The sequence below is a fragment of the Semicossyphus pulcher genome, unplaced genomic scaffold (genome assembly GCF_022749685.1).
Source record: "Semicossyphus pulcher isolate SPU_LCO1_2020_fin unplaced genomic scaffold, fSemPul1.0.p SCAF_17, whole genome shotgun sequence".
NCBI classification, from domain to species: domain Eukaryota; kingdom Metazoa; phylum Chordata; class Actinopteri; order Labriformes; family Labridae; genus Semicossyphus; species Semicossyphus pulcher.
The window spans coordinates 1,617,302-1,645,265 of record NW_027211681.1 but is presented as its reverse complement, the minus strand read 5'-3'; the positions used below and the strand labels follow the sequence as shown (position 1 = coordinate 1,645,265).

Here is a 27,964-nt window from a genome sequence, read left to right as displayed (position 1 = left end):
TCAAATTAAATATTTATTTTCAAAGCAGTAAAATAAGACCATATGAAACGGGGAAAGAAACACTAAATTAACATAAAAACAGAAAGACAGCGCCCTGTTGGATCCGTTTCCACATTCAGGAAGTTGTCTGTGGGAAAAGCGGTGTTGTCTTCCTGACAGCGGAGAGTCAACTCCCTGTTGACGGAGTCTGCTAGGTTAATTGTTAGCTTATAGTTATATTACACAATACCCAGCATTTTTTTGTTGTATCAGAAAAGGGAACTATGGAGGTCGACTCAGGTAAAGTTAGCGCTATATTAATGTCTGCTTCCTTTAATACTAATGAGTCAAGTTAATTAAAACTTTACTTCAGCATTAGCTTACAGGCTAGTAATGCTAGCCTCAAACTTGAATCAAACAGCTGATAACATCAGGCTAACAACTCTGACCTGCTAGTTAATGATTTGAAAAAGATGGTTCATGAAGTTACAACTTAAAGGGAGTTGTTTGCTTTGCCTGTTTACCGTAACAGCATCGAAACTCCGCTGTTTGCATGCTGAGTCTGGTTCTTGGTGAGCTTTTGTCTCATGCTGCATAAACACAGCAAAGGGGAACAAAACAGTCTCTTACCAGTGTATGTTGTTAACGTAAATGGCAACGAGCTAAACCTTGTCTCTGTGGTGTTTTAACTTGTGATGATGGCTGGTTATCTTGTAATAAAAAATCTAAAGCATTAATTTCTAAAGGATTTCTTGAAATACTGTCTCTAAAACAAACAAAATGAATCCAAGCACTAAAAGTTTCAATCAAATCTTAAATTCATAAATATTCATGCTGCTGTTTTTGATCTTGCATTAATTAAATCCTGTACTTATTTCCAGTGATATAATCTACCTGGCATTCATCAAACTGGGTAACACAGATGTATTCATCCCTATTTAACATATCACAATGTGGATGACATCTCACAAAATGAGGGAATAAAACATAGTATCAAGCTTGTCTATTTGACACTGTCTGAATCAAATTGTTGTGAAAGTCACTGGTAAACATTTTAGACAGGCAAAGATAGAATAAAGTAAATCTGTCCTTAAAGACAGGGATGGAAGATATTTACACAACGTTTTATAAAATAGTGGAAAGACTGGCATATACGTATCTGACCACATTGTATTAAGATTCAACAATGTCAGCATTTGTTACTACATTTAGGTAGTGACAGATGCTGACAGGTACAACTGCTCGTTGGTGTAGAAAATTATATTTGGATGTCAGATGAAATTTGAAAGTTGGGATTGTTTTAAACAGTAGCCACTGCATATCTCACTATCAAACACGTCGTAATGATCTAATCATACTTACTCTTCACTTTTAAAGTCTTCTTCACTGATCATAGTGGAAGAGTCTCCAGTAACCCACTGCTGGACCAGCTCCCCAGCTACCAGTCTCTGCTGTACCGCAGAAAGTCATCGACTACCGGCACCAAGCGAAGAGGCAGCTCTCGAGCGAGACTTGGCTCCTCTGGCAGTGGGAAATGGCGCATCAGCACAATCGGCAGACATGAGGAGAAACAGAAGAGTCCGACAGAGCAGAGACCCATCCGGGAACTGGCCAAGACCATGGCAGAGAAACGCAGAGACAAGTAGGACAGATATTATTGTTGTAGCCTCATTTCCTCCTTGAAAATAAATGTAAATGTTCAGTATAAAAGGTTTGTTTTTTGTTGTTTATTCTTAGTACGCAGCGTTTGGAGGAGGCTCGAGACCTCAGTAGTTGGAGCCATTTGAGGCAAAGCACTCGCAGGCATCTGAGGAGGCTGAGGGATGAGGCAGAAGAATGGCTGAACTCCCTGAAGCTCTGGAGGGGAGATATCCACCTGATAGAGGGTGAGAGATGAAAACTAGCCTCAGAGACATTTATTGATTTCTGTTCAGGATGGCAGACGTGACTAAATGTACTTCTGCTCTAACAAAAACTTCCAGTAGTTGTTCTAAAGTTTATTTCTCCCTCCTGTCTGTATATCCAACAGGGATGTTCGGCACAGGCATCCTGTCCTACTTCTCCTTCCTGCGCTTCCTGGTTATGCTCAACTTGATCATCTTTCTGCTCATGTTCAGCTTCGTCATGCTTCCCATCATCATCGCACCCAGCGTTTCAGGGAATATCACCTACAACATGCATGATGGTGAACGGACACTTATTTGATTCAACTCACAAAGCAAAAAAAGGCTTAAGCTTAAACTTTCCTGTGTTTGACTACAGGAAGTGTGTGCAGTGTGTATCCCAGCAGCGCCCGTCGAGGTCTGGTCATCTTTCACGAGCACATTACAGATCTGTTGTCTGGTGGAGTAAGTCCTTGCACATCACATTTAATGGTCAATGGAAGAAAAATCTGTTTGCCTTTGACCTCTTAATTCACTCATTGTGCTCAACCTGCAGGGCTTTCTGGAGCAGACTTACCTTTTCTATGGCTACTACAAGGCGGACAAAATACATTTTCCAAATATCACCTACAATTTGCCGCTGGCTTACCTTCTGGTCACTATAGCCTACCTTTTCCTCAGTCTCATCTGGATTGTTAAAAGGTACTAATAGGCCAAATCATGAGGGATAGTATGTGTTTGAAAACGGTTTTCTGGACGTGTTGGTAACTTTGGATAACTTCTCTTCAAGGTCTGCCTCAGGATTTAAGCGGAACCTGGTTCAGGATGAGGACCGCTTTCAGAGCTTTTGCAACAAGATATTTGCCGGCTGGGACTTCTGCATCACCAACGAGAACGCTGCGAGGCTAAAGAGAAGCAGTTTACTCTACGAGCTTAAGGTACATTCAACATTTCTGCTCAGTGTGACTTTTTATTGGACAGAATATAGCAGGAGCAGTAGGGTTAGATTAGGTGTCTGTTTACATTCACAGACTGATATTTGGTGTGTATGTGTTACCTCAGCTGTAAAGTATAGGGAAAGTAAAAAGCTATTCTTTATTTTTGTAAGTTGTAAAGATTTAATTCATGCATCCTTTGAATGTTTACTTGCATCATTCTAAAATTACATATCCTTTATCCCCAGACGGATTTGGAGGAGGAGAGGATCAAACAGAAAATAGCAGATCGCACCCGCAAAGAGAAGTTTCGGATTTATCTCATCCGCCTCATCCTCAACCTTTTTGTCATTGCTGTTCTGGCTGCTTGCTTCTACTGCATTTATGTAGCCACCATCTTCTCCCAGGAAGCACAGATGAATAATATAAAGGTGATTATATTGTCTGTTGCTGATGTCATTTGTCAACTTCTTTTTTTTATTATTATCTCTGTCTCACTATTATAAACTGTTTATGTTTAACTGTTATAGCACAGTCTGTTTTTCTCTTGACTCCTTTGTGTCTCCTTTTTTATCATATTAGCTGTAAAAAACTGTTTATCAGGTTTTGCTTTAAATACACATCAGTAGGTATTAGAGGTAATTAAGAACATGCACTCAATGACTTTTTGTTTGGCTGCAGGAGAATTTCATTGTGGACCTTATCTATGAATATCTGCCTTCAATTGTTATCACCTTGGCCAACTTCATCACCCCGCTCCTCTTCTCTGTTATCATCAATTATGAGGATTACTCGCCTGCCTTTGAGATCCGCTTCACTCTCATGAGGTACAACGTGCTAATTTGTTCTCTTATTTGTGATGTTATACTTGAAAGTAATCACATAATGAATCAAAACTATTAGTAAATAATTCATGTTTGTCATTATAAGACAATGCAAAAAGTTCAGTAAACTAAAAAAAAGTTAAACACTAGAGCAAAAAACGCTGTAATGCTAGTAACTTTCTCTCTCTCTCTCTCTCTTTCCATCCTCATGCCTCTCTTCACAGGTGTGTCTTCATGCGGTTGACCAGTATCGGAGTGTTGCTCTTCTCTCTCTGGTCTCAGATCACTAAATGTGACGATGATCCCTGCACCTGTGGCTACAACCACTTGCTTTACTCGGTTGGCCCATTTTCTTTCATTCCAATACATTATGCAAGGATTTCATGGGCTAGTACATGTTTTGCAGCCCACACAACTTTATCTCTGTTGAAGTGCATACCTGAAGCTTAACATTAATATCCTTCTGACCTATCTAAGGGGCTTGAAAGCTATCGAAATGCAGTTCTTTAAATGTTTAATTATTTATATCTCTTAAATATATACATTACCGGTAATATAACTGCGCTGATATGTACCTATATTTTTTGGTGTTGATAAAGACCCTTTCATTGGTGAGGAAGCACTATATTTGTTCAAAGTCAAATGTGTCTACATTGCACAATTCATATAGGACAGGCGTAGACTCAATGTGCTTCAAAATAAGATCATCAATATCATATACAACCTTAACATCGTTAAAAATATATACTAAAGAGTTAGTAAATAGCTTTTGCACATATAAGAACTTACAAGATATAATATGAAAGATTTCCTTAAGTGTTTTCCTTATACAGTGTCCTGGTGTATATAGATACACCTCTACCTCCGTATGATCCTGAGATTGGTTCCAATCTTATCATGATCCTTTATGAATCTTAACATTAATGTGTGCATCTATCTACCTCTGTGTTGTTGTCCACAGTGTTGGGAGACCCGTGTGGGACAAGAGATGTACAAACTCACCATATTTGACTTCATCATCATTGTGGCAGTCACCATCTTTGTAGAGTTTCCCAGAAAGTAAGTCCTTATCTTACCAAAGTAAAATAATTAACAAAAACAATTTGGACACTTTAGAATAGTCTTGCCCGAATTACATTTCTCTTTTGTGTCCACACTTTGTGATAATCTAAACATTTTAAGAGGTATGGACTTGTATGTACTGCCACCTACAACCATTGATTTTATTGTATCATATATACCTTTCTTCTTGAGTAATTTGCTCCCTTATGCTGCCTTGTTCTTCTCAGGCTGATAGTGAAATACTGTGACTGTGGCCTGGCCAAGTGGTGGGGGCAGCAGGAGTTTGCTATTCCTCAGAATGTGCTCGAGATCGTCTACGGTCAGACCATCTGCTGGATCGGCACATTCTACAGCCCGCTGCTGCCCGCTATCTGTACCATTAAATACTTCTTCATCTTCTATATCAAAAAGGTGATGCATGTTTTTTCTAACATGTATGTTTTTTTTACAGGGGTCAAAGTTACAAGTAGTGCTTTTGCTTAGCCTTACCTCTCTGCCCCTTTTGTGTAGGTCTCATTGATCAACAACTGCCGCCCTGCCACACGTCCCTTCCGAGCGTCCAGCTCCAACTTCTTCTTCCTGGGTGTCCTGCTGATAGGCCTGGCTCTGGCCTGTCTGCCTGTCACTGTTAGTGTAGCACAGTGAGTAAAGCACTATTATGATAATAAAGAAGCTATAATAGAACCACCGGTAGCAAATACTGAGGTCAAAATGTGTCTCATGAATATTATTGTTTCTACTGGCGTTTATTCTCATTCATTCATCCCGTGCTGCACAGAATAAACTGCTCCCAGGCCTGTGGACCATTTGTTAACTACAACACCTCCTGGGAGGTTCTCCCTACTACAGTATTACAGCTTCCTGATGGAGCCAAAGCACTCCTCTTTGGTCTCTCATCAGAGGCCTTTGCTGTCTCCTTCTTTGTTATTACGTGGTACGTGTGTTTCCTGCTGGCAAAACTCATGTTTTAACTGTTAATAACAAGTGTTTTTTTCTATTTTTGGTTGTAATTAAAAAATGTTCATTTCCTCCTGCAGTTTGGCCATGTTTTATGTGATTGCGCTTGCTGGAGCTCACAAAAGAGTTATTAACCAACTAAGGGAGCAACTAGCAATGGTAGGTTTTTTTTTTTGTTTTCATATAATAAACAGTTTTTCACCTTTATTTTAATGTATCATTTTTCTCAATCACACATTGACCATTCTTGATGTTCATTTGACCGTCCACATGTAATTTTGTTTCTCAGGAGGGTCGTGACAAGCGTTTCCTGATCCAAAAGCTGTGCCAGGCCCAGAGGGCCTCGGCTGTCAGGTCTCCGGTCTCTAAATCCCAGCCCCGCAGCAGCAGAAGCAGCCCCAGCTACCACACCAGCTTCTCAAACAATTTTAACGAAGGTGTGTTCCTGGCGCACTCACCTCCTGACTCCTCCACACATGTGTGAGACGAGACCCTAATTTAACAGATGCAAGACTGGACAGATTGACTGCAGTTAAAAACTGTTTGAATCAATATCTTAAATGTTGTTTTTTATTGTGAGAACACTACAACTTAGGTGCTTCGACGGGCCAGCAAACATTAATGTGTCTTGCCTTTTTTGTGATCTCTTGTTCACAATCTGATCATGGTCAAACTTCTAAGAGGACTTAATGTTCAAGTATTTTAAACCAAAATAGTCTTTGCTGCCTAGATGTCTTTATTTTTCCCTACTGTATGTACTGTCATCTTTTCCTTCTGAGAAGGACTTGAATAACTATAACCACTGGAGTTTTTCTGAATTGCACTTTAAATGTTTTAACACCAGCGTTTTCTTACTTTTACAACTTTTAAGTTTACAGAACAGTGAGTTAATTCTGTGTCTTGTGTGACTTAAATCTTTCATGTCATTATTAATCACTGTCAGGTTCCATAATAATGCAAAGAACCTGCATGGCAGAATACTAAACTGTAATTGTGTTCATTTAACATAACTGTGACACTGTTTTTTTAAGGTTTTATTTTAATTTTTTCAGTACAGATAGTCTACGTGATATACACTTCTGGTATAACCAAACAAGGACCCACAATCTTAATAACGAAACAAGACATACAATGACAATACACATTTACGCCACATATAAATCAAGCTCATCTTGTGCTATATAAATGAAATCTTTAATCTGACCAAAAGTATGGATCCACTTTAAGTGTCATGTACTGAAAATGCATCCTTCAGTTGGACCAAATTTCTTTTGCAAATATCTCCAGGGTATGATTATTATAAACAGTTTGTGTTCATACATGCACACAAGCTTCTTTGAAAGTTTCTTAGAACATGCAAGCTTCTTTCATAAAGGAAATTTTTTAACGTTTTGAACAGTTATTTCAAAATACTTCTGAGTTGCTTTTAAGAATTTACTCTTTGTCCGTTGGAAATGTATATCAAAAGAGTGTTAAAGATAGACTTGTGCATTTTCACTAAGAATACAAAACTTTTTTTTTTGTTTCTTGGTTTTGGTACTGTAAAATGCTTCAGTGATAATATAATATAATAATACATTGGGCGTATTAGGAGGGGTAATTTGTACTGTAGTACTTTTGGGATGGTGGGTATCTATGAGAACAATAAATAATGTTTTAAAGCTGTTTGACTTTATTATGATGCCTTTTGTATGCCTGTGGTAATGGCCTTTGATGATGAACTGTTAACATAGAAAATAAATATAAAATGTCAAATTATGTTCATTTTTTGCTGTCCTCTTTCTTTTTTGTCTTTTGTCGCTTCCAGCTCAATGAATGCATTGTTTATATATTTTATACACTATGTTCCAGCGTTATTAAATTGTCATGTGCATGACGTTATACTCCACGACCTGCATACGTGCAGGGAAGACTGTGGCTGACCCCTCTCACCCTGGACGCAGACTCTTTGAGACCCTCCCCTCCCCGGCAAGAGTCTGCGCTCCATCAGGACCAAAACCTCCCGGGACCGGGGCAGTGCCTCCCGCCCCCCCCCCACAGTCACACAACCACGAATGTTAAGACTCTAAATCTGACTCTATTGTGTTATATTAATGCACACTGGACTTTTATATTGTCTTTACACTGCAATATTTTTAATTTGATAATGTAAGCTTTTGGCACTCATCTCCTGCACATCTGTACACTTTTTAATTACACCTGTTTATATTTTGTATTTGTTGGATGGCGTGAGCATCTTTAAAACATCAACTACTACCAATTTGCTGGGACTCCTGAGATGGAAGAAGTGGAGGATACCTGCATGATGAATCATGGCATGACAGATAATCTCACCATCCGTGAGACAGAGACAGAAACCAATTATCCCAGCAACTGTCAGGGCCACGGTGATGACATATTCACAAAGAAGATATAAAACCTGCACCAACATCTGTGATGAACTTTGTGTTCACTCAGTACAACTCATCCACCTTCAACTTTTTTCTTTTTTGACTCAGGACAGTTTACACATGCACACACACTTCTGTGATGTAAGGGAGACACACACACACACACACACACACACACACACAAGCAGAAGGGATAGTGGGTGTGTGCTAACACACAATGTAAAACCTGCACAGAGGATAAATATCAGAGCTACAGCACTAGTCTTTCCTCTTTCTTTTTGACACTCTCTTTCTTCTTCTCTCTCTTGAGCTATCAGGTGGAAGTCTTTGGAATCACTCGGGAATCCCTACCACAACAGGAAAGTAGTAAGAATTTCCTTCACCTTCACTTTCCAATAATTTGAGCACAAATAGACTCATAGCCCCTCTCTGAAGGAAAGGCTGTGTTAGCGGAAATTATGTCGGCACATATACATACATGAGTGTTCACAAAAATCTTTGAATTAATTCTGTTATTCTAGTTCTTCTAGTTCTGTTATAATTGTTCTGCACCAAAACAAAGTAAACCTACTTGGCAACCTGAGTCTGATACAAACTCCGAGCCGACAGAGGGCGTTGCTCCAGGCGCTGTGCCCGGTCGTTGACAGCAGCTCAGCTGGTACGGAAGTGGAAGCAGCGTGCTGTTGCTCGGCTCAACGAGAGATCGCACTTTCAGCCAAAATGTTGAGAATTACGATCCGGGCAGACATGGGAGCCCTTTGGGTGTTATTCTGTATCACCTATTCTCAATTCTTGACCGTATCTTCCGATGACATAGTGGTGGCATGCGGGGGTTTTGTGAAATCCGACGTTGAAATCAATTACTCTCTGATCGAGGTGAGAGTGCAAACGTCCCGGCTAGCCAGCAGCTAGCTTCTGTTAGCTGGTTTATCGTAGTCAGCTAAAGGTTAGGCGGAACAGGATTTGGTTGAAAGACAGTTTGAATGAAATTACCACAACAGCAGTCTCTCCTGTGCTTTCAAACATAAAATAGAGCTATAAATGTTGTCTGACGTTAATTTCGCTGTTTGCTGGTTTGCTAATTTGGATGTTTTCTGTTCATGGTTGACTCTTTTCTTACGTGATATTTTACTAACCCAACCTTATGCTAATTGTGTAACATATGTCAGCTCTGCTGAGTAAAACCGTGCCAGCGCATTCAGGGATTAGGACATTATCATTCCTAATCCATGATCATTAACAGACACCGTGGGATTAGCCATTTGGCTATTGGCGAAATTAACTTAATCCCAGAAAGATTGGTTTGTTTGTTTCATTGCATATGTATATACAAATTACTCTATATTCTAAATCACTATAATTTTTCATATAACGTGTTACTACCTGCTATTTTAAGCAACAGAGACTGTACCCTTGTTCTGGTTGATATATATTCTAAGAAAATGCCCCACTTCTCTCATGCACAGATTAAACTGTACACCAAACAAGGTTCCTTGAAATATCAAACGGATTGTGCTCCAATCAATGGCTACTTTATGATTCCTCTCTATGATAAGGTATGAAATGTATTCCTTTAAATACTTATAACTTCATTCAAAAAAGATTATTGGAATCTTAAAACCTGCTCTTTCACACAGGGAGACTTTGTTTTGAAGATTGAGCCTCCCCTTGGGTGGAGCTTTGGTAAGACTGTGTAACAGCTGCATCCAAAAATACACAGTATTTTATTTAAGTATTATGATACTGTGAGATGCAATCTGTCTTATTTTTTATTATCTATGTATTTGTTTTAATATCTTTACGTCTCTGATTTTTAACTCTCTTCAGAGCCGACCAGTGTCGACCTCCATGTGGATGGAGTGACTGATATCTGTACAAAAGAAGAAGACATAAACTTTGTTTTCACTGGCTTTTCAGTCTCAGGAACGGTGAGTACAGTTAAGAGTTAAGGGTTATATTTTGTCGTAATATTGGAAATGTTTAATCTTGTGAGCCCTAAAACTTTGTCTACACAATACTGGGAGTTAAAGATTACATTTTGACTGAGATCATAAAGATCAAGAAGTCTGCTCAGACGCACAACCATGTGAGGCCCAGCTCCTCACACAGTGCTTTTTTGTATATGAGTGGATAACTTCCACTTTGTTGATTGCAGCCCTCTGTAAGCTTTTTCTTGCATGTAATGTACTGTCTATTGTTCAGGTTCTGAGTAAAGGACATCTCCTTGGTCCGGCTGGAGTAGAAGTCAGACTCAGCCGAGTTGGAACGGAGGAGATACTCCAGAGTGTCGTCACACAGCCTGGAGGAAAGTAAGTGGCTTATACATCTCTGTAGTAATGCTGGTATTAATGCCATGTGATGCTCTTTATGTAAAATTTCATGTCTCTATATAAAGAAAAACTGATGGATTGATTCAAATGATTGTAGTAGAGTTTTCAACGCATATTTTTACAGTAAAGATGTCTTAAATTGTTTGCAATTTCAAGGGCTTTCCTTTCTGGTTTTTTTCTAACACAGATACACCTTTTTAAAAGTACTCCCTGGAAATTATGACATCACAGCTGTCCACCCCTCCTGGACTCTTGAACAGGTTGGTAACTTCACTTCACTTTCCACTGGACAAGATCGAAAGCACAGACTATGTAGAGCACAGAATGAAGCAGACATAAAGCTCCCTATTAAGGAACATTTAGAGTAAGGTCTCTTTCTTTCTATTTTACACCACTTGACACTTATAGTTGAAAAGTGGAAAATATGTGTTAACTCTGCCTTGAAAGAGAAATAAGGATCAATAAAAGTTTTAAAAGCCCATTCTCTAACATATTTAACTTTGAGAGACCTGAGAAGAAATATATGTATCCTCGTGTTTCCGCTATATACATTTGGCCCGCTCCACAGAATTACTGCTGCCGCTGACCTGTTTGATATGACTTGTGAAGCACATGATTTGTTACTTATATTGAAAAGTGCTATACACATAAAAGTATTATTATAATTATTATTAACTTTCCCACAGACTGATAATAACACACAGCACAGTGTGGCAGTTCTTCTTCAGGGTAGTGTCATTAATATGAGGAACAATACATCATCTCATTTAATTCTGTATCACTTAAGTGTAGAAAACGTCATTCTTCACCTACTTACTCAGCTGATAAGGTTCCCTGTCAGGTTAGCAGGTTTCTAACTAATGATCTCCAGCAGTAATCACACTTCTCCTGACAGGACCATTATTCCAGCCCTCACTGTTACTTAACTTGGTGACCTTTGCCGTCTTCCTTTTCACAGAGTGCGACCTCAGTGCTCGTCTCCAATGCCAACGCCCCGGCTGCCGACCATCTGGTAGTAGGAGGCTACGACGTCTCCGGGGAGGTCCGCAGTGATGGAGAGCCCATGAAAGAGGTCACCTTCCTGTTGTACTCGGCTACAGTCAAGAGAGAGGTAAACAAACATTTCTTAACATTTTAAAAACAATAAGGAAGACAAACTAGATTGTGATTTGTCCTGCATAATATCATGCTATCTGCTGTCATTATTTTTGGAATATCTTCAACGTTTGTGTAGATTATAACCACAGGAACTCAGTTACATTGTTCTACATTTGTTTGTGTTTTCAGGATGTCAGTGGTTGTAACTTGACCCCTGTAGAAGGAGCAGATTCTGGAGACAGCTCTCTTGTCTACATTTGCAGCGCTCTTTCCAGGGAAGATGGGACTTTCATCTTCCCCTCTCTTGCCAGTGGAGAGTACACTGTGGTAAGCTTCCTGTGAAAACCAAACAAAGCTGTCCCCATTTCTAATCCCAGGTAGAGCCCTTGTCCTTGAGTAAGTGGTTTATCTGTGTGCTGTTTACTATGTGACAAATGTAGTGCTTTCCTGTGACCTGTTCACAGTAAAAGCCACCCCATGTTTTGCCAGTTGAACTTGCATCTTAAGGCAGCAGCAGCGGCTGTTAAACACTTAGGCTGGTATCAATGACATAAACTTACACCGGATCACATGCATGCTTCATTTTCTGCAAACTCCTCATCTTAATGGTGGTAATTATTTCTTAAATGTGTTTTCACATGAGTTTATATCACAGATTCTTACAGTACACTTTGGTATTTATTTTATTTAACAGAGAGTGCTCAATAATAGTCATTGCTATAAATAGAGCAGATTTAGCCTCACTTTCAATCTGTAGTCCCTGGACAGAAACAAAGTCAGCCTGAAAACTTAATTCAACAATATTAGATAATAATTCCTAAAGTCCGACTAAGCATGTTGAAGGACTGTATTACATCATGCTGTAACCACAGCTCAAGAATGTTTCTCTTATCTGTTCAGCCACCATCCCATGCTTAGGAAAATTGTTGTAATCGCAGAAAATGCTGACCATCGTAACTCAAAATGGGTTTATTGTAACTTAAACCTGCACACTGCATTAAAATGACTCTCATGTAAATATGATAATTTCTGCCTGTATTTCTGCTTCACTTCAGGTGCCTTTCTACAGAGGAGAAAGGATCACATTTGATGTTGCTCCTTCGAGGATGAATTTCAAGGTGGAACACAACAGTTTGAAACTAGAGGTAAAGTCACATGATATCTACATTTTTAAATATTAGTTTAAATATTTGTCATTAGCATGCAACATGTATGAATACATTTTATGAATGAAACCACATTTTCTAAACGTGTGCTCTTTCTGTTGCTGTGTGCAGCCCATCTTCCGTGTCATGGGCTTCTCTGTGACAGGCCGAGTTCTCAACAGTGTCGGTGGGGAAGGGGTCCCTGATGCCACAGTGTCGCTCAACAACCAGATCAAAGGTAACCACACTGGTAGACCACCCCTTTTACACTGCCAGTTCAGTAGGGATTATTATGCCTCTGTTAAGTTTCATCTTCTATGTATGGAGGCGGAATAGTTGGGCGAAGTTGTTCTGCCTCTGAGCCTGCATCAGAGGTAGTAACAGAGGCATAACAGAGGTCTGTGCAAATGGCCGAGCCAGCAGGGCGGAACAGCATTGTATGTGTGTATTTGAAGCATGCACTGTTTGATTACACCTTGCACACATTTTGCTTCCGCAACGCCAGAACGCTGTAAAAACACACACTGGGGCGGCTTTACACCGGCGTTGCTTTGTCCAGTGTAAAATGGCTGCATGACGCCGGAGCTTCATTCCAGCGCTGAGGTGGAACCACAGTGTGAAGAGGGCTTTACTTTAGTTGCTGTGTCATGAAAAAAAGCAAAAAAACATTAACTTTAAATAACTGTTGAAACATCAAGTTGTGCAGTCAGTGGTTCCCATTGTTTAAACATTTCCACACATTTCCACACATTTCACACCTTGCTCTTCTGTGTTCTCAGTCATCAGCAAGGAGGATGGTTCTTTCCGGTTAGAGAACATGACAGCTGGTACCTACACCATCCGTGTCAACAAGGACCTCATGTTCTTCGAGCCAATCACAGTGAAGATTGCCCCCAACACGCCCCAGCTTCCTGATATCATCACAGCAGGGTGCGTCTTACCTGTCCTAAATTCTTCTAGAGCTGCATACAACAGATTTGCTGCTTCATAATTTTCAGTTATTAAATTCTACTTTATACTTGTTATGAAATTAATCTGAAAAAATAAGCTTCATGTTTTGATGCTGGTTCCACACAGGTTCAGTGTGTGTGGTCAGATCTCCATCAGCCGCCTGCCTGAGGGCATGAAGCAGCAGGGCCGCTACAAGGTCACTCTGACACACCGGGACCAAGACAAGACCTCCAGCAAGACCATCGACTCTGATCCTCAGGGGGCCTTCTGCTTCCAGGCCAAACCTGGAGACTACAATGTTCAGGTAAGACTTGAGGAACTTTCAAATACTCACTAAGACTCTGTGTGGGATCTCCAAGCTTTAGGTGGAAAATCCACCCTAAAAGTGTTTTTGCTTACTCTGTTATTTCTACGAGATTGATATGTACAACATTATACTTTTAGGTTCTGAGATGCTTCACCAGAGATATAATTGATTTCAGTGCTTATATACAGTAGTCATATGATGTAAAAGCAGGGCTTTCCACAAAATAACCTTGGTTATATTTCCATGTTTTCAGGTGTTGCTCCCTGAGATGGAGGTGAAAGCAGGCCTGGCTCTGCAGCCTCAGACCCTGGAGGTCTCCCTCGTTGACCGGCCCCTCACAGACCTACTTTTCACCCAGTTTATGGCTTCTGTCTCTGGAAAAGTCTACTGTTTAGGTATGTGCAACGAAATTTAAACTCATTTGTTTCTAGAATATTGTCTGTAAATTAAGACCATTATGTTATTGTGTGTGTGTTTCTCATAACCTTTCTCATCTGGTTGACCTCTAGCTTCCTGTGATGACCTGTCAGTAACCCTGCAACCAGTGAGTCGGCAGGGAGAGAGGCGGTCGGAGGCTCTGTCTGGCAGCGGTGAAATCCTCAGCTTCTCCTTTGATAATGTTTTACCAGGGAAATACAAAGGTCAGGACTCACTTCCAGTAGTAATGTTTTAAGAATAATTATGTTATTTATTCCTTTATTCTTGTAATATTTTTAAATGTGGGTAGGTTAGAGCTATGTCTTCTTATTATAGAAGTAAGACATTTCTTATTGTCATTAGTTGCTGTTGTGTAAATTGAAGAAGCGCTCAAATGCAAACTCAGCAAGACATAACTGGAAGACCTCAAGCCAGCTATTGTCTACAAAGTTATTCCTTCATACTATGTATATTTCAATTCAGAAAAATACTCTTTAATAAATGTGTGAAGATCATTTGGTATTCACCAGCCTCTGATCATAATTAGTATTTAGTGGCAGCTTTCAGGAAGCACACAGAGTTCAGCTACCTCCTGGTGCCACATCCATCTCACTCACTGTTCGATACACACAATCTGTTATGTGTGCCTGCGAGCTATCTGCGCACACACCATCTCTGAGGCATGTTTACTCAGCTTGTAGTGTTGCCAGGCCTGAGCTGGGCATGAAGTTTACTTTCTTAAGCGTTTGTTTCAAGTTGAGATAATTAAAAGATCTTCTCGGGGAAAGCTTCGACCTGCTTCTGGGATTCATTACAGATTGAATCCATTTCAACAAACATTCACATCAGATCTGTTATTCTTTCCACCTGCTAGTGAGTATCTCTCATGAGGAGTGGTGCTGGAAACATAAATCCATGGAAGTGGAGGTGCTGGACTCTGACGTTTCGGGGGTGGAGTTCAGACAGATTGGCTACATCCTGCGCTGCTCCCTCTCCCATGCCATTACTTTGGTCAGTATTCAGTAGCTCTCTTTCACTAGCAGTACCTGTTTTGTGTTGTAGCAGATGGTAGCATGTGCACTATTATTATTCATATTCTACCTGCATTCTTCTGTGTAGGAGTTCTTCCAAGATGGCAGCAAACCTGAAAACGTCGGCGTATACAACCTCTCCAAGGGGGTCAACCGCTTCTGCCTTTCTAAGCCTGGTACAGTTCATTCTCCTGACCTCTCATTAGCTAAACAGAGCGAGAATTAGCATATGTAGCAAAGAAAAATATGAGTACCAACAGTTCCCTTGTGTGTAGTTAGAGTACAGTGTTTAGAGCTGAGAGGTCTGTGTCAAACTTATCTAAATATAAAACTGGACCAAAGTAATTAATCATATAAAACTGGCTGTCCAGGTGTTTACAAAGTCACCCCTCGCTCCTGCCACCAGTTCGAGCAGGAGTTCTACACCTACGATACGTAAGTAATGAGATCCTGTGTCTGTTTATTTCTGGGCCTAAAGAGTGCTCTTATTCTTTGCACTTCAACCAAGTGACTGTTGGTAAACTTTGTCTAACAGCTCGGCCCCCAGTATCCTGACCCTCACTGCAGTGCGCCATCACATGACCGGACTCATCACCACAGACAAGATGATGGACATCACAGTGCATATCAAGTATGATGACTCTGTGTACTTATGTTACTTGCTGTGTATCCCCCTGCAAGTTTCAAGCTAATTGTGGATTTTTTATTATTATCAGATCGTCCATTGAGAGCGAGCCGGCGCTGGAGGTGGGTCCCCTGAAGAGCCAGGAGCAGCAGCGGCATGACCAGCAGCTGGGAGAAATCGAGCTGCGTCGTCAGGGACGGGAGCGCCGTGCTGCTGAGGAGGACGGAGGTGCCAGAGATGATAGCCCTCCTGTCCAAGAGAAGCCTGATGAACTGACGGGACCCTTCCACTACGAGTTCTCCTACTGGGCCAGGTAGGTTCCACCGCATTTTTACAAAGTCTTTACTCCATATCATAAAGTGAAGCCAGGTATGCAGTAGTGTGCAGTGGGCCAATGGGCCTCTCATACTTACTACTGCTCATTGTCCTGCAGCGTTGTAATGCTGGCTGAGCTGTTTGGTGTTTGATGTTTTCACCTCTAATGTTCTTTTTTAAAGTGTTCTTTCAGAAATATCCAACAATTCTCATTATAGGTGTATGTTTCTGGCTTCCATCAGTTCTTTATAGTGAAAAGCTCTAAATACTAGGGATGCACCAATCGAAATTTTTAGGTCCCGATACCGATCCGATAACTGGGCTTTGGGTATCTGCCGATACCGAGTACCGATCCGATACCAGTTTTAAATGAGTAACCTTTATTCCTCTTTCTGAGTATGAGACTGGTAATCATTTGTGTAAGGCAACATCTGGGTTTCTAACTTTGTAAAACAAAATGAAATAAATACACATATATAAATATCAATTGTTATTTATTATAACAATTATAATTGTGTACCAGCAGTTTGGTGAATTTTCTTCAAAACTAACAGGAATTATAATTTAACTGTAAACCTTTCCAAGGCAAGGGATTGGTCAGGAATTCAAGTATAAAACAACTGCATCAAATGAGAAGAAAATGTTACATTAAATCCCAATTATCTAACAAAATAGTGCAAAAAAAATACAGCTCTCTACTTCAACAGTTGTGTAAACAAGTAGCCTTGTACTCAAAATTCTTAGTAAACATTTAGTGCTAATAGAAATTTAAATTCAAGTATAAAATAATATAGCACTAATAGCAGCTGAACGAATATAAAAGTTAAATCAACATTCACAAATAGATGCAACTTCCTGAACAAACCTGCAATATATAAAAAAGAATCAAAACTCTTTCTAAACGTTTTGTGCCAAACAATATTTGAATTAAAGTATAAAATAAAATAGCTGCTGATGTGTGACAGTAAACCCTCGTTGACTACGAGCTGCATTGTATGTGCAAAGCAGCCTAAGCTATGCACTCCCATGTTTTCCATGGCTTTTTCCATGTTGCTAGCGTTGTCCTTCAAAATGTCATGCACTTTTGTCAACGGAATATGCCACTGATCAAGCGTCACCTTCATGGCGGCCGAAATCGAGTCGCTGGTGTGTGATCCGCGGAAGTTTTCAGCATGAAGCACAGCATTGTGCGGAGTGAAACTCACGTCCAGCCAGTGTACAGTTAAAGTTAAAAGTTACAACGGGGAAATGTCAGAGCTCCAGATATCTGTGGTGAAGCTCATCGCGGTTACATCTTTTAACTCTGTCGGGAGTTCAGGCAGAGCAGTCTCAGAAAAATATTTACGTGATGGCAAACTGTACCGTGGTTCCAAGTGTTCAAGCAGGCGGCGGAATCCCTCGTTTCCAACTACTTGCAGAGGCTGCTTGTCCAAAACAATAAATTCGAGAACCTTCTCTGTTATTTTTCTTGCTTTAAAACCATCACTGGGAAGTTTATCATGTCTTTGCAATGCAGCCGACAAAGTTAGCTGTTTCGTTTCGTCTGCCTTTTTTGTTTGGTTGAACTCGTCGTATTCTTTGGCATGATGCTTCTTGAGATGCTTGATTAGGTAAGTTGTGTTATATTTAGCAATGCTACCACCACCCCTCGAAACATTTGCTTTGCAAATATTGCAAGTAGCTGTAGAAGTTATCTGCCTAATGCAGAGGCTTTCATCAGTTGGCCATAGGCTCAATCACCATTGTGTTAACTCATTCGGCGACAGATAGTGACTTAACAGGCACATTTTTTTCATGAAAATCTTAAAGTTCTACTTGTCCTTAGGGTAAAAGAACTTTGAGCTAAGTCATTGGATGTTTCTTTGTTAATTAAACTTTGGTTGCATCTAAATACATCACTAAGTTGAGGTAAACGTCCTTGATACCAGTTTATGTCAACAACATTGTTGCTGTTAACTTTTTGTAATATTTTCTAACGCAGTCTCTCATCTTTTGTACTAACCAGAAGATTCCAAGCTTTAAGTGCTCAAACTGTGAGTTTCCTAAAACAAGTTGTGTCACCAAAAAATAAAACCCCAAAACCCGCCTAATTTACTAGTGGCTGGTAGACATCCTCTAACAACAACCACCTAGTTCCATCATGGAAACAGGACGCCCACAGCAAAGACTCTCTCACCACACCACTAAACAATGTTAAGTTGGGTCAAGCTGGGTGGTGTTGGATATGTTGAGAATTGCAGTAACACAGTCTTGATACATACATGACCAGCACTGCCTAGTTTGATCTTAGTTTTGTTAGACTTGATAGATTCATTGACTAAGGTTGATTAAGGTCAGAGAAGTTTATGCAAATAAATTTAAGGCGAGTGGTTCGTCCACTCACTGCTGCATATCCATCACGCTCCATCAAGCAGTCTGTGTGATGCATATGATCGTTTTTTTTAAGTCTCAACCCACCATGTGTTGATGTAGTCAGTAAATATATTCCGTGTGATTGTGCAGGGCTGGAGAGAAGATCACAGTGACACCCTCCTCCAAGGAACTGCTCTTCTACCCTCCTGAGGTGGAGGCCACTATCACTGGAGGTAAGCTCCTTCACAAATACACTGTAATGTAACAAGCCCACTGCCTGTTTTTGTTCTTGTTCTGGCTTCTTCTTTCAGTCATTATTTCTTTACAGAAGTGTTTTCCCAAGTGCTTGTAGTACCTGAGCTCTAACTGCCAACTGCAAATCTTTGCTTGAAGTGAGGAAGAGGCAAAAAATAACATCCTCCTCTTTCTGTAGCATGCAGCAGCAAGCTATGTAAAAACTAATCACACTCTCTCCACAGAGTCGTGTCCAGGTCAGCTGGTGGACATCGCAGGGCGTGCAGGTCTCTTCCTGGAGGGTAAGGTGTCACCAGAGCTACAGGGTGTGGAGATTTCCATCAGTGAGAAAGGAGCTGCTGCACCGCTGATTACTGTGGCCACTAATGAGATGGGAGCATATAGGTAAGAGGAAATGGCACTTCACACAGAGAGAAAAACAGAGTGCATAAAAACTAGAGGATGGATATTAGATAGGATGCAATCACGGATTCCATCGGCTATAGTCTGACGATGATATTGCCTCTGGGGACAGTGGTGAACATGTTGGGCGTGTAGCCGGCGGTTAGCGAAAAATGACTTCCAGTCATGGCTTCCTTTTCCGCGTGCTGCATTGTTTCCAGAAACGGAGACCGTTTTTCTTGTGATTGACTTAAATTAACAGGTCTTAAGTTTGCTGAAATTTCTACATCATGATGCAGATTTGTAGAAAGTAAAAATGAGGCTTTCGTGACACAGCGTCAAGGGAATTTATGTGAAGTTGAATTTTAGATCTTGAACAGATTCTTCTCTGAATTTTCTGCAGATGTCTGTTGATAGAGATAAATGAGAAGGTAAATTGTTGTCAGATGACCGCTGATGGGAGCCTGAATCCATTTAAAATGTCGTACTTCCTCTTAACATTGCAAAGCATCATTGTAACTGTAGTTCCTAAATGTATAATATGATTCCTCCCAAATAAAAGTAAGATAAAAAATAGAAATGAGAGTGACAGAATCCATTAATATAATTTTTGTTCATGTTGCACTTTTCCATGTTGCTGACATTTCTGATTCTAACATTACAGTTTTCATCAGATACATCAACATTTGCATGATTCTAATTAAATGCATAAATCTCCTATTTGAGGGTTATTTTCTATTTTCTCACTTTTAGAGGTTTATTAAATAAAAATGTATTTTGATCAAAGATGGATGGGATTTACCACTGTACACTAAAATCATATGTATGTCATTCTGTTTATATGTAGGCCAATAATATAATCACATGACACATGGCATAAAACATGCATCCTAGAGACATGCTGTCCTTACCACCTCCTGTCTCTCCTTCAGTGTGGGCCCGCTCCACAGCGACCGGCAGTACGACATCAGTGCCAGTAAAGAAGGTTTCGTCCTGAGTCCTGTGGAGGGAATGCAGGGAGATTTCAAGGCGTTCGCTCTGGCTGGCGTCAACTTCAGGGTACAGTTTATTTATTTAGTTAAAGGTATAAACTTGAAGATTATCATTTAAATACATTTCTGTTAAGTCACTATCTGTCGCCGAATGAGGTAACACAGTGGGGATTGAGCCTATGGCCAACTGATGAAAGCCTTTGCATCTGCAGTATATAGTATTATTATGGGATGGGTGTCTGTGGCGACATTCACAGAAAAAAATCACAAGCGGCGCCCAGTTAGTGACGCGTTTTCCATCACCCAGCAGTGGTTGGTCTGCCAGAGAGTGTAGGCGGAGCTAAGCGGCTGCTTTTCCGGTCTGCAAGTGTTGCGAGTAAACAGTAATCTACTATGGCTGAACAAACAAAGAAAAGATCGATGACTACAGATACAACTTCAAAAATAAGTGAAAATCCAAAGAAAAATATACATATTCAACGCTCAGATGAAGGCAAACAGTCTAAAAAGGAAAGCGACCGTCAGCGAGGAAAATCAAGAGTTACAACCGGAGCCAACCGTGGATGTCTGCCGTTTATCGCCATAAGGTGCTGCCAAATAGAACAAAACCGAGAACTTCGAGATTATATCTTTAAATTTTGTTTAACCAGTAAAAACCTCATTGAGATTAAAATTTGTTTTACAAGAGTGTCCTTGCCGAGACAGCAGCACATTTAAATGAAGTTTCAGACATACAACACGCAACAATCACAAAAACAAGTCTACATATGCTGGGTCACGTAGCGGAAAATCATTAATCAACACATCTACAACCTGATGCATCTCCTTCCGACGCCTTCAATCTACTTTTAAAAAGATTTAAAGAGATCAGGTCCCCCGGACTCAAATCCTTCTGCAGCAGATTCCAAGCAGCCGGAGCAGCGTACCTGAAACCCCTTTTCCCTATTTCAAGGCACTGCTAAATTAAGTCTTGCAAATGGGCCACAGAGCGAAGACGGTTGCTTCCAGACAATCCTCACTTGCATACTTATGACATCCGAGTAATCACCAGAGATTTGTACATCTGCTATTATTATTCTAATTATTCTGTTGACCTTTACTCACATGTTCTGTTTTCACTGATTGTGTAGTTAAGAGTGAATGTTTATATATGTATATGAATATATAAGTGACATCATGAAAAGCTGTTGTTGCTTCACACTGTATGTTTCACAAAATATGACTAAAAGAGAAGATCACTGGCGACAGTTCGATCAGTTTTCTTCTTTGCTCTCTGCTGCCAGTGTATTGTCTTTGTAGTGCCTTTGTGAAAAGAGGCTGCAATTACCTAAAGAGACACATGAGATCCTGGCACAAATTAAAGCTTCCCTTTCAGACTGTGATAAATTACCTCTAAATTCTTCTGTACAGCACCAACAGCAAATTGTGTCTTTATTTTCTATTGTGAGTCCTTTTTGTAATAAAGAATTAAGAGACGCTTAACTCATCTGTCAGCCTGAAGATATCCGCATCTCAAAATTTGAGCCATTACTGATTTGATTACTGATTTTCTCTGGGCTAGTGAGGCGTCATTACAACAGGCTTTTGGTCTGCATAATGTTTTATTTTGAAAAGACTAAAGTCATAAAACTTGTTACCTCCTAGTTCGTCCAGAGCTGAAACACAGGATATTTCAAACCTGCCCAATTTGTATTTGTACAAGTCTTTATACAGTCATGTAGAATAATATATAGCACTGAAACAAGAGTTATCTGATATGGCATGAGATCTATAACCTGTACTCTACCTTTCTCCCTCTGTGCTGTAGATCAAATCTGAGGACGGTCATCCCCTGTCAGGTGTCCTCCTGTCTCTGAGTGGAGGACAGTTCCGCTCTAACCTGTTGACCCAGGACACCGGCCTGCTCACCTTTAATAACCTGGTAGGGGATCAGCTGTGCATTCATTTGGTATCACCATCATCCTGTGTGTTGTATAAACACCACCATCTCTCTCTTTCTGCCTCTTCCTCTATCCCTTTTCGGCCTTGTCACTGTGAGGCAAAAGGCTGTTTACCAAGAAGTCTTGTTTCTGCCTTCTAAAAGAATTATTCTTGCCACTGTTTCCAAGTGTTTGCTCATGGTGGATTAATGTTGGGTCTTTCTAAATAGTATAACAAAGAGTACGGTCTACACCTGCTCTATTTGTAATGTGTTATGAGGTAATGTATGTTATGATTTGGTGCTGTATAAAGACAAAGTCATTGATTGATTGATATAAGAGAACACTGGAGCACCCAAAGCTGTGATGCTGATTTTTGGGATGTTTTTCTCATTTTCATCTGATATAATCCTTGCTCTCCCTCTTCAGAGTCCTGGTCAGTACTACTTCAAACCCATGATGAAGGAGTTCCGCTTCGAGCCGGCGTCTCAGATGATTACAGTGGAGGAGGGTCAAAACCTCAGCATCAACATAACTGGCATTAAGACAGCTTACAGGTACACAAATGCACACTGTACAGTGAGCTTAGAATTTCCTGTTTCAACATATACAACACGTCACTCAAATTTAGATGAACCTTTTGATTGTTTTTACCGAAAAAGAAAGTGAAGCTGCACAAATGGCCGTGGCACAGGGATCGGATGAGGGTCTTGATCTCGTTCTGTTTACTCTCAGTTGCTACGGAGCGGTGCAGTCTCTGAGTGGGGATGCAGAGAGGGATGTGGCCGTGGAGGCGGTGGGACAGGGAGATTGTAGCATCTACAGCGAGGACACTGTCACTGATGAGGAGGGTCGCTTCAGACTAAGGGGTCTGCTGGTGAGTACACGAGAAACATTTAAAACTAACAAAGGTTGGATATGTCAATGCACAGTCCAGTTCACTGTCCTGTCTTAGATCACCAAGTTTGGAAAACAGCAGCATTTTGACTTTTAAACATTTGACAGACTGTATATGACTGTACCAATGCTGTGCTAGTACTCTGTCTTCTAAGCCAATACCCTGTACTCCTTGTATAACCTGATAAGTGTGCTGTTTCTCTGCAGCCTGGCTGCAAATATCTCATACAGCTGCGAGCAGAAGGCAACGACCACATAGAGAGGGCCTTACCGCAGCACAGAGCTATAGAGGTAAGACCAAACAATGAAACTTTTTCAATGTCAAAGTGTTTTTTAAAGTTTGCTTAATACATTCTGAAAACTAGACAGGAGGGTTTATGAAACTTAAGTAATTGAATTGTAAAAATAACTGTGGGAACCCTGTGATTATGACTTATCAGCAGCCTTATCACATGGTTCTTTTCTGTGCGCAGAACAAAGCAGCGATAATCCCATTGCAAGTTTAAACCTCTCGCTTCATAATTTTAGTTGTCTGAAAAGTGCAGTTCCACTAATCCTTTGGCAAGGCTGGAAATGCCTTAATTCCACTTAATTCTCTCTTATTATCACACCGTGTGACTTGTACAAAGCTTATCCACAGTTCACATTTTGCATTTTCTTCATGAGTGCAGGGTTGTATCTGTACGTTAAGCCCTGTTTTCCCTCTCAGGTCGGCAGTAGCGACATTGAAGGGGTCAACATCATCGCCTTCAGGCAAATCAATCAGTTTGACCTCAGTGGAAACGTCCACACGTCCCCTGAACATCTCCCAACACTATCGGTAGGACCGCTTGGCTAATCTTATCACTGCACTTCGTCTTTTCACAGAATTTGCATACATCTTATTTCTCCTCTACAGTGCTCAAGTGGCAGGAGCGTGCAGAGTTAACATTGAAGTCTCACTGCTTTTTGTCTGCTGTCTTTGTTTAGGTGAAGCTTTACAAGAGTGACAATCTGGACAACCCAATCAACAGCGTCTCTCTGGGACAGTCCCTCTTCTTCCACTTCCCTCCTCTGGACAGAGATGGAGAGGTATCTGCTTTTATTTCTCCTTTTAGGTCTCGTATAATTCTGTGAAGCTAAAACACCCAAAATAAATTCTTATTGTCTCAGAGCCAAACAGCAGATTTTTTGTTCTGCATTATTCAGTGGTTATAAGTCATTGTTTGTGTTGACATGCTTCTATATTTCTCATAATTTGTAGACAGACTTAGACCCCAGAACATGCTGCTGTTTGATCTAAAACTGCCTTTCTCTCTCCATCAGAACTATGTGCTGATGCTGTACTCCACGCTGTCCCGCTCCCAGTATGACTTCACTCTGCCTCAGGTCTCCTTCACCTCCAACGGCTACCACAAGCACGTCACACTCACCTTCAACCCCACTGTAAGATCCTTTTTTTAAAAAAATTTTTTACCCACGCTTATTTACAGAAGTGAGGATTACTTAATTATAGCTGGTTTTGAAACCGTATGAATGAGCTCTTTCACTAAGACGTGGCTCATCTCAAGGTGTGTTTGTGTTTTCTTTTCTCACAGCGTAAAGTGCCTGACCAGGATGTTGCCCAGGGCTCCTACATAGCTCTGCCCCTCACTCTGCTGCTCCTGTTAGCAGCATACAACCATGAGAAGGTACATAACCACCTCCACCTGAGCTTTTCTTACTCAACTACTTGTGTCTGAACATTTCCAAACCTGTATGTGTGTAAGACGCACTTTTAATACATTTTTTTTCATCTAAAAAGTGGGCTGCGTCCTATAAACCGATGCGACCAATATACCAGTATGAATGGCATACCAGTATGTTATTGTGTTACGGTATTTTACCCAGACGATGGCGCTGTCTGGTTAAGTGGTGACGTCACATCTCCACATTAAACTGTTTCCGGGTTACAGTGTCTGCCCTTTACAATATGCATCAGTTTTCCTTGCTGAAAACAGCGCTAACTGACTGTTGGTAATGCTTCATCACGGACATGCACTGTCATGATCGCTATTGCAGCCGCCACCCTAACAGCTATCAACGTCACCGTAGGCTACCAGCTACCACTAGCTATAGCACCGGTAGCTAGCAGGATTGCAAACTAGACATGGTGAAAACTAGGCTGTAATTTGTGTGTGTTTTGAATGTGTTTTAAATGAAAATGAATTGAAATAGTGTTGAAATAACTTGTATACACATTTCTACTAATAAATAACTGTAGAAAACCTTTTTCTCTCTGGGATACCCCCCAAAACAGACTGCGTCTTAAATTCTGGTGCGACTTATATTCCGGAGTTTGCAGTACTTCTTGTAGTTTTCATGTTTTAGTTTTCAGTTTTTATGTATGTATTTTTTGCTGTTCAACCACATATTTGGTCATGGATTTCCGTAATTTGTCAAGTACGATGCTTAATCTAAAAGGCACCTTCAACAACACCTTCTCTGGACTTGTTTTGCAGGTAATCCCCCTCCTGTTACAGGTTGTGAATCGCATCCAAGGAGTTAGGAGCATGGCTCAAACCAGTGGGGACAGTGCTGCTCTGGACGAAGCCAAACGCCAGGCCAAGAGACAGAAGGCCAGACGTACATGAGGAATCATCTACAGCTCACCTCAGACCACATCTTAGTGCACTAAATAGAGCACTGGTACCCATGGTTACAGCCTCAGAGAGCACTGCATGCTGGCTCACAAGTTAACCCTCTAAACGTTTCGAGAGGCCGTGGCTAATGTCAGTGTCGGTGAACTATTTAGCTCGCTAAGATGTGATTTGTGAAGAAGAGAAGCCAAACCTGAACCACTCGACTCTCATTACCACCACCTCATCAGCCATGCAGGCTCACTGGACAGACAGCTGACATTTTCCAGGATGTTTTCTTCTTTATTTTTTTTTTTACAGAACTCTCATTGTCAAAAGAAAACTGTTGATTTTTGTGATCAAATATGAGCCATTTTTATACCTTCATAATGCATCTAGGTCAACCTAAATCTTTTGTTTTTGAAAGCGCTTGAAAGCTTTTGATGTGAGTCCTAACATGGTTTAGGACTATCAAGCACCGAGGATTATTATGTGTGTCACCTATCAGCATAGGGGTCAGTTCACACAATACACAGAGGGGATTTTCTTCAGTGGCGCTTTATGACAGGATGTTATTATAAAGAAATAGTCTTAACTTAAGGACACTAAAATTAGAAAATGTGTTGTTTAGATCGATTTTTGTTGGAAATAAGGTTCGAAAAAGATTTGAAGCCTTTGAAATTATCATCAAGATTTGGGGTTGTAGGAAATTTGAGAATGTCCAAAGGAAATGTGCTAAAGCTTTTTCTCCATTGAAGTTACATGAAGACTTTGGTAGTGGAGAGGACTTGCTCATTTAGACTTCAGAGTAACTATTTAGTGCAGAAAATGTGTGTGATATTCTACGGAAGCCCTTAGCGGACATGCGTCATTACATTATTTACTCCCTTTTCCCGTGATAACGAGTCATTTCTGGTTGCTTTCTCAAGATCTCGACTTATTTATCTCGTTATAACGAGAAAATGACCCAGCACCACCGTAACGTCAGATGATCATAGCTCAACCCAGTTATAAAAGCACAAAATGAACATGAAACAGGCTTAACTTACCTCATTAGTGTGAGCAATGGCAGCACGGTCTGTAATATCACAGTGACCAGCCTGTTGTTTTGTTGTCTAGATTTCCAGAAAATTATCCCATTATCACGAAAAAAGCTTTATCTCGAGATAACGAGAAAAATAAGTCGAGATCTTGAGAAAACGACCAGAAACGAGTCGTTGCCAGAAAAACGGTAAATCAAATGTATGGATTCATGTCCTCCAAGGGCTTCTGTAATATTCAGTGCTCAAATCTGCACAAACAAAAGCGTGTTCTCCGCCCTGTAAACTTCACAAGAACACTCCTTTATTCAGAATTTCAGAGTATACATATATTTATATTTAGGGAAGCTTTGAGGTTTTTTTACTTAATTTCACAAGCTCTAAATCTTTTTGACCCTTATTTGACCCCATATATATGATATTAAACCGAATCAGCCCAAACAGAATTTACTTTTATAATACCATCTGAAAAGGTTGATTCTGTAACTGTTAACTATAAATGAAAGACGGCCAAAGACGTCGACAGGCTAATAAGTGCTTTGTTCCTTTGTCAGCCATGTCATGTCGCTTAAATGTAAAACACCCATGAGTTACTGTAATGCACTCCACCTCTGATGGTGTTTAATAATCTGTTAAGTGTGATGCAAGATTGACTAGATGCCATTAGCTCAGGAAAGTGGTCGGTTCTGTGCTGAGATTCGGGTTTTATTACTGTGAGAGGAGAATTCTGTGTTTTAAGGGGGGTTTGGGGCTGGTAGGATTGAGGGGCTGCAGGGGATAACTGATAGTTGATTAATTTATTAACGTGTTTAATCAGATGTGAATGATAACTTAGTTTGTATGCTAGGAAATATCTTTCAGAAGTGTGTTATTTGAATGATATTTAGTCAGATGAAGTGTGTGGTGTAAGTATTTTGCAGACCAACATTACATTCGTGAAAATGAATGAAAACATCTTCAAAGTCCGTCTCAACCTTGAGTTAAACTTTAAAAGATAAGGCAGAAATGTAATTTCATGAGCTCATTGTCCCATCGCCAAGCTGTGTAATGCACTGAAAACTGTGGACCCCAATTATTTTTCTGTATTTAAATCATCTGCTTAGCTGTAGCTGACTTTTGGTTGAAAGATGAAAAGGCCACCGTCTATTTACTGAGCTGAAAGATATTCCAATTAGTCCACATTTAGGGGGAGTTGATTAGTTTGTTGGGGTGGGTGAGGGAGGATGGGGGAGGGGGCAATTGTCTTTCAGAATCTGTTAATTTTTTGAGATAATGAATAAAG

The 27,964-nt window shown here is 40.4% G+C and overlaps 1 protein-coding gene across 1 annotated transcript; it reads left to right on the top strand.

Annotated features, from left to right (window-relative positions):
• The first annotated feature begins 166 nt into the window (after positions 1-166).
• Positions 167-27,964, top strand: nomo (nodal modulator). Its single transcript, XM_069665614.1, is given in 47 exon segments — positions 167-279; positions 1,357-1,621; positions 1,717-1,865; positions 2,009-2,164; positions 2,366-2,564; positions 2,653-2,800; positions 3,046-3,228; positions 3,479-3,624; positions 3,846-3,960; positions 4,583-4,680; positions 4,911-5,094; positions 5,194-5,324; positions 5,462-5,617; positions 5,721-5,799; positions 5,930-6,118; positions 8,678-8,740; positions 8,742-8,906; positions 9,497-9,586; positions 9,668-9,713; positions 9,858-9,958; positions 10,233-10,339; positions 10,548-10,620; positions 11,319-11,471; positions 11,648-11,785; positions 12,514-12,603; positions 12,736-12,841; positions 13,383-13,533; positions 13,681-13,858; positions 14,115-14,256; positions 14,371-14,502; positions 15,153-15,289; positions 15,398-15,485; positions 15,681-15,744; positions 15,845-15,940; positions 16,026-16,247; positions 18,752-18,834; positions 19,081-19,240; positions 20,170-20,296; positions 22,037-22,150; positions 22,578-22,705; positions 22,884-23,025; positions 23,253-23,336; positions 23,755-23,865; positions 24,015-24,116; positions 24,351-24,470; positions 24,623-24,715; positions 25,526-27,964. Coding segments are annotated over 47 exon segments (5,952 nt in total). The 5' UTR covers positions 167-263; the 3' UTR covers positions 25,658-27,964.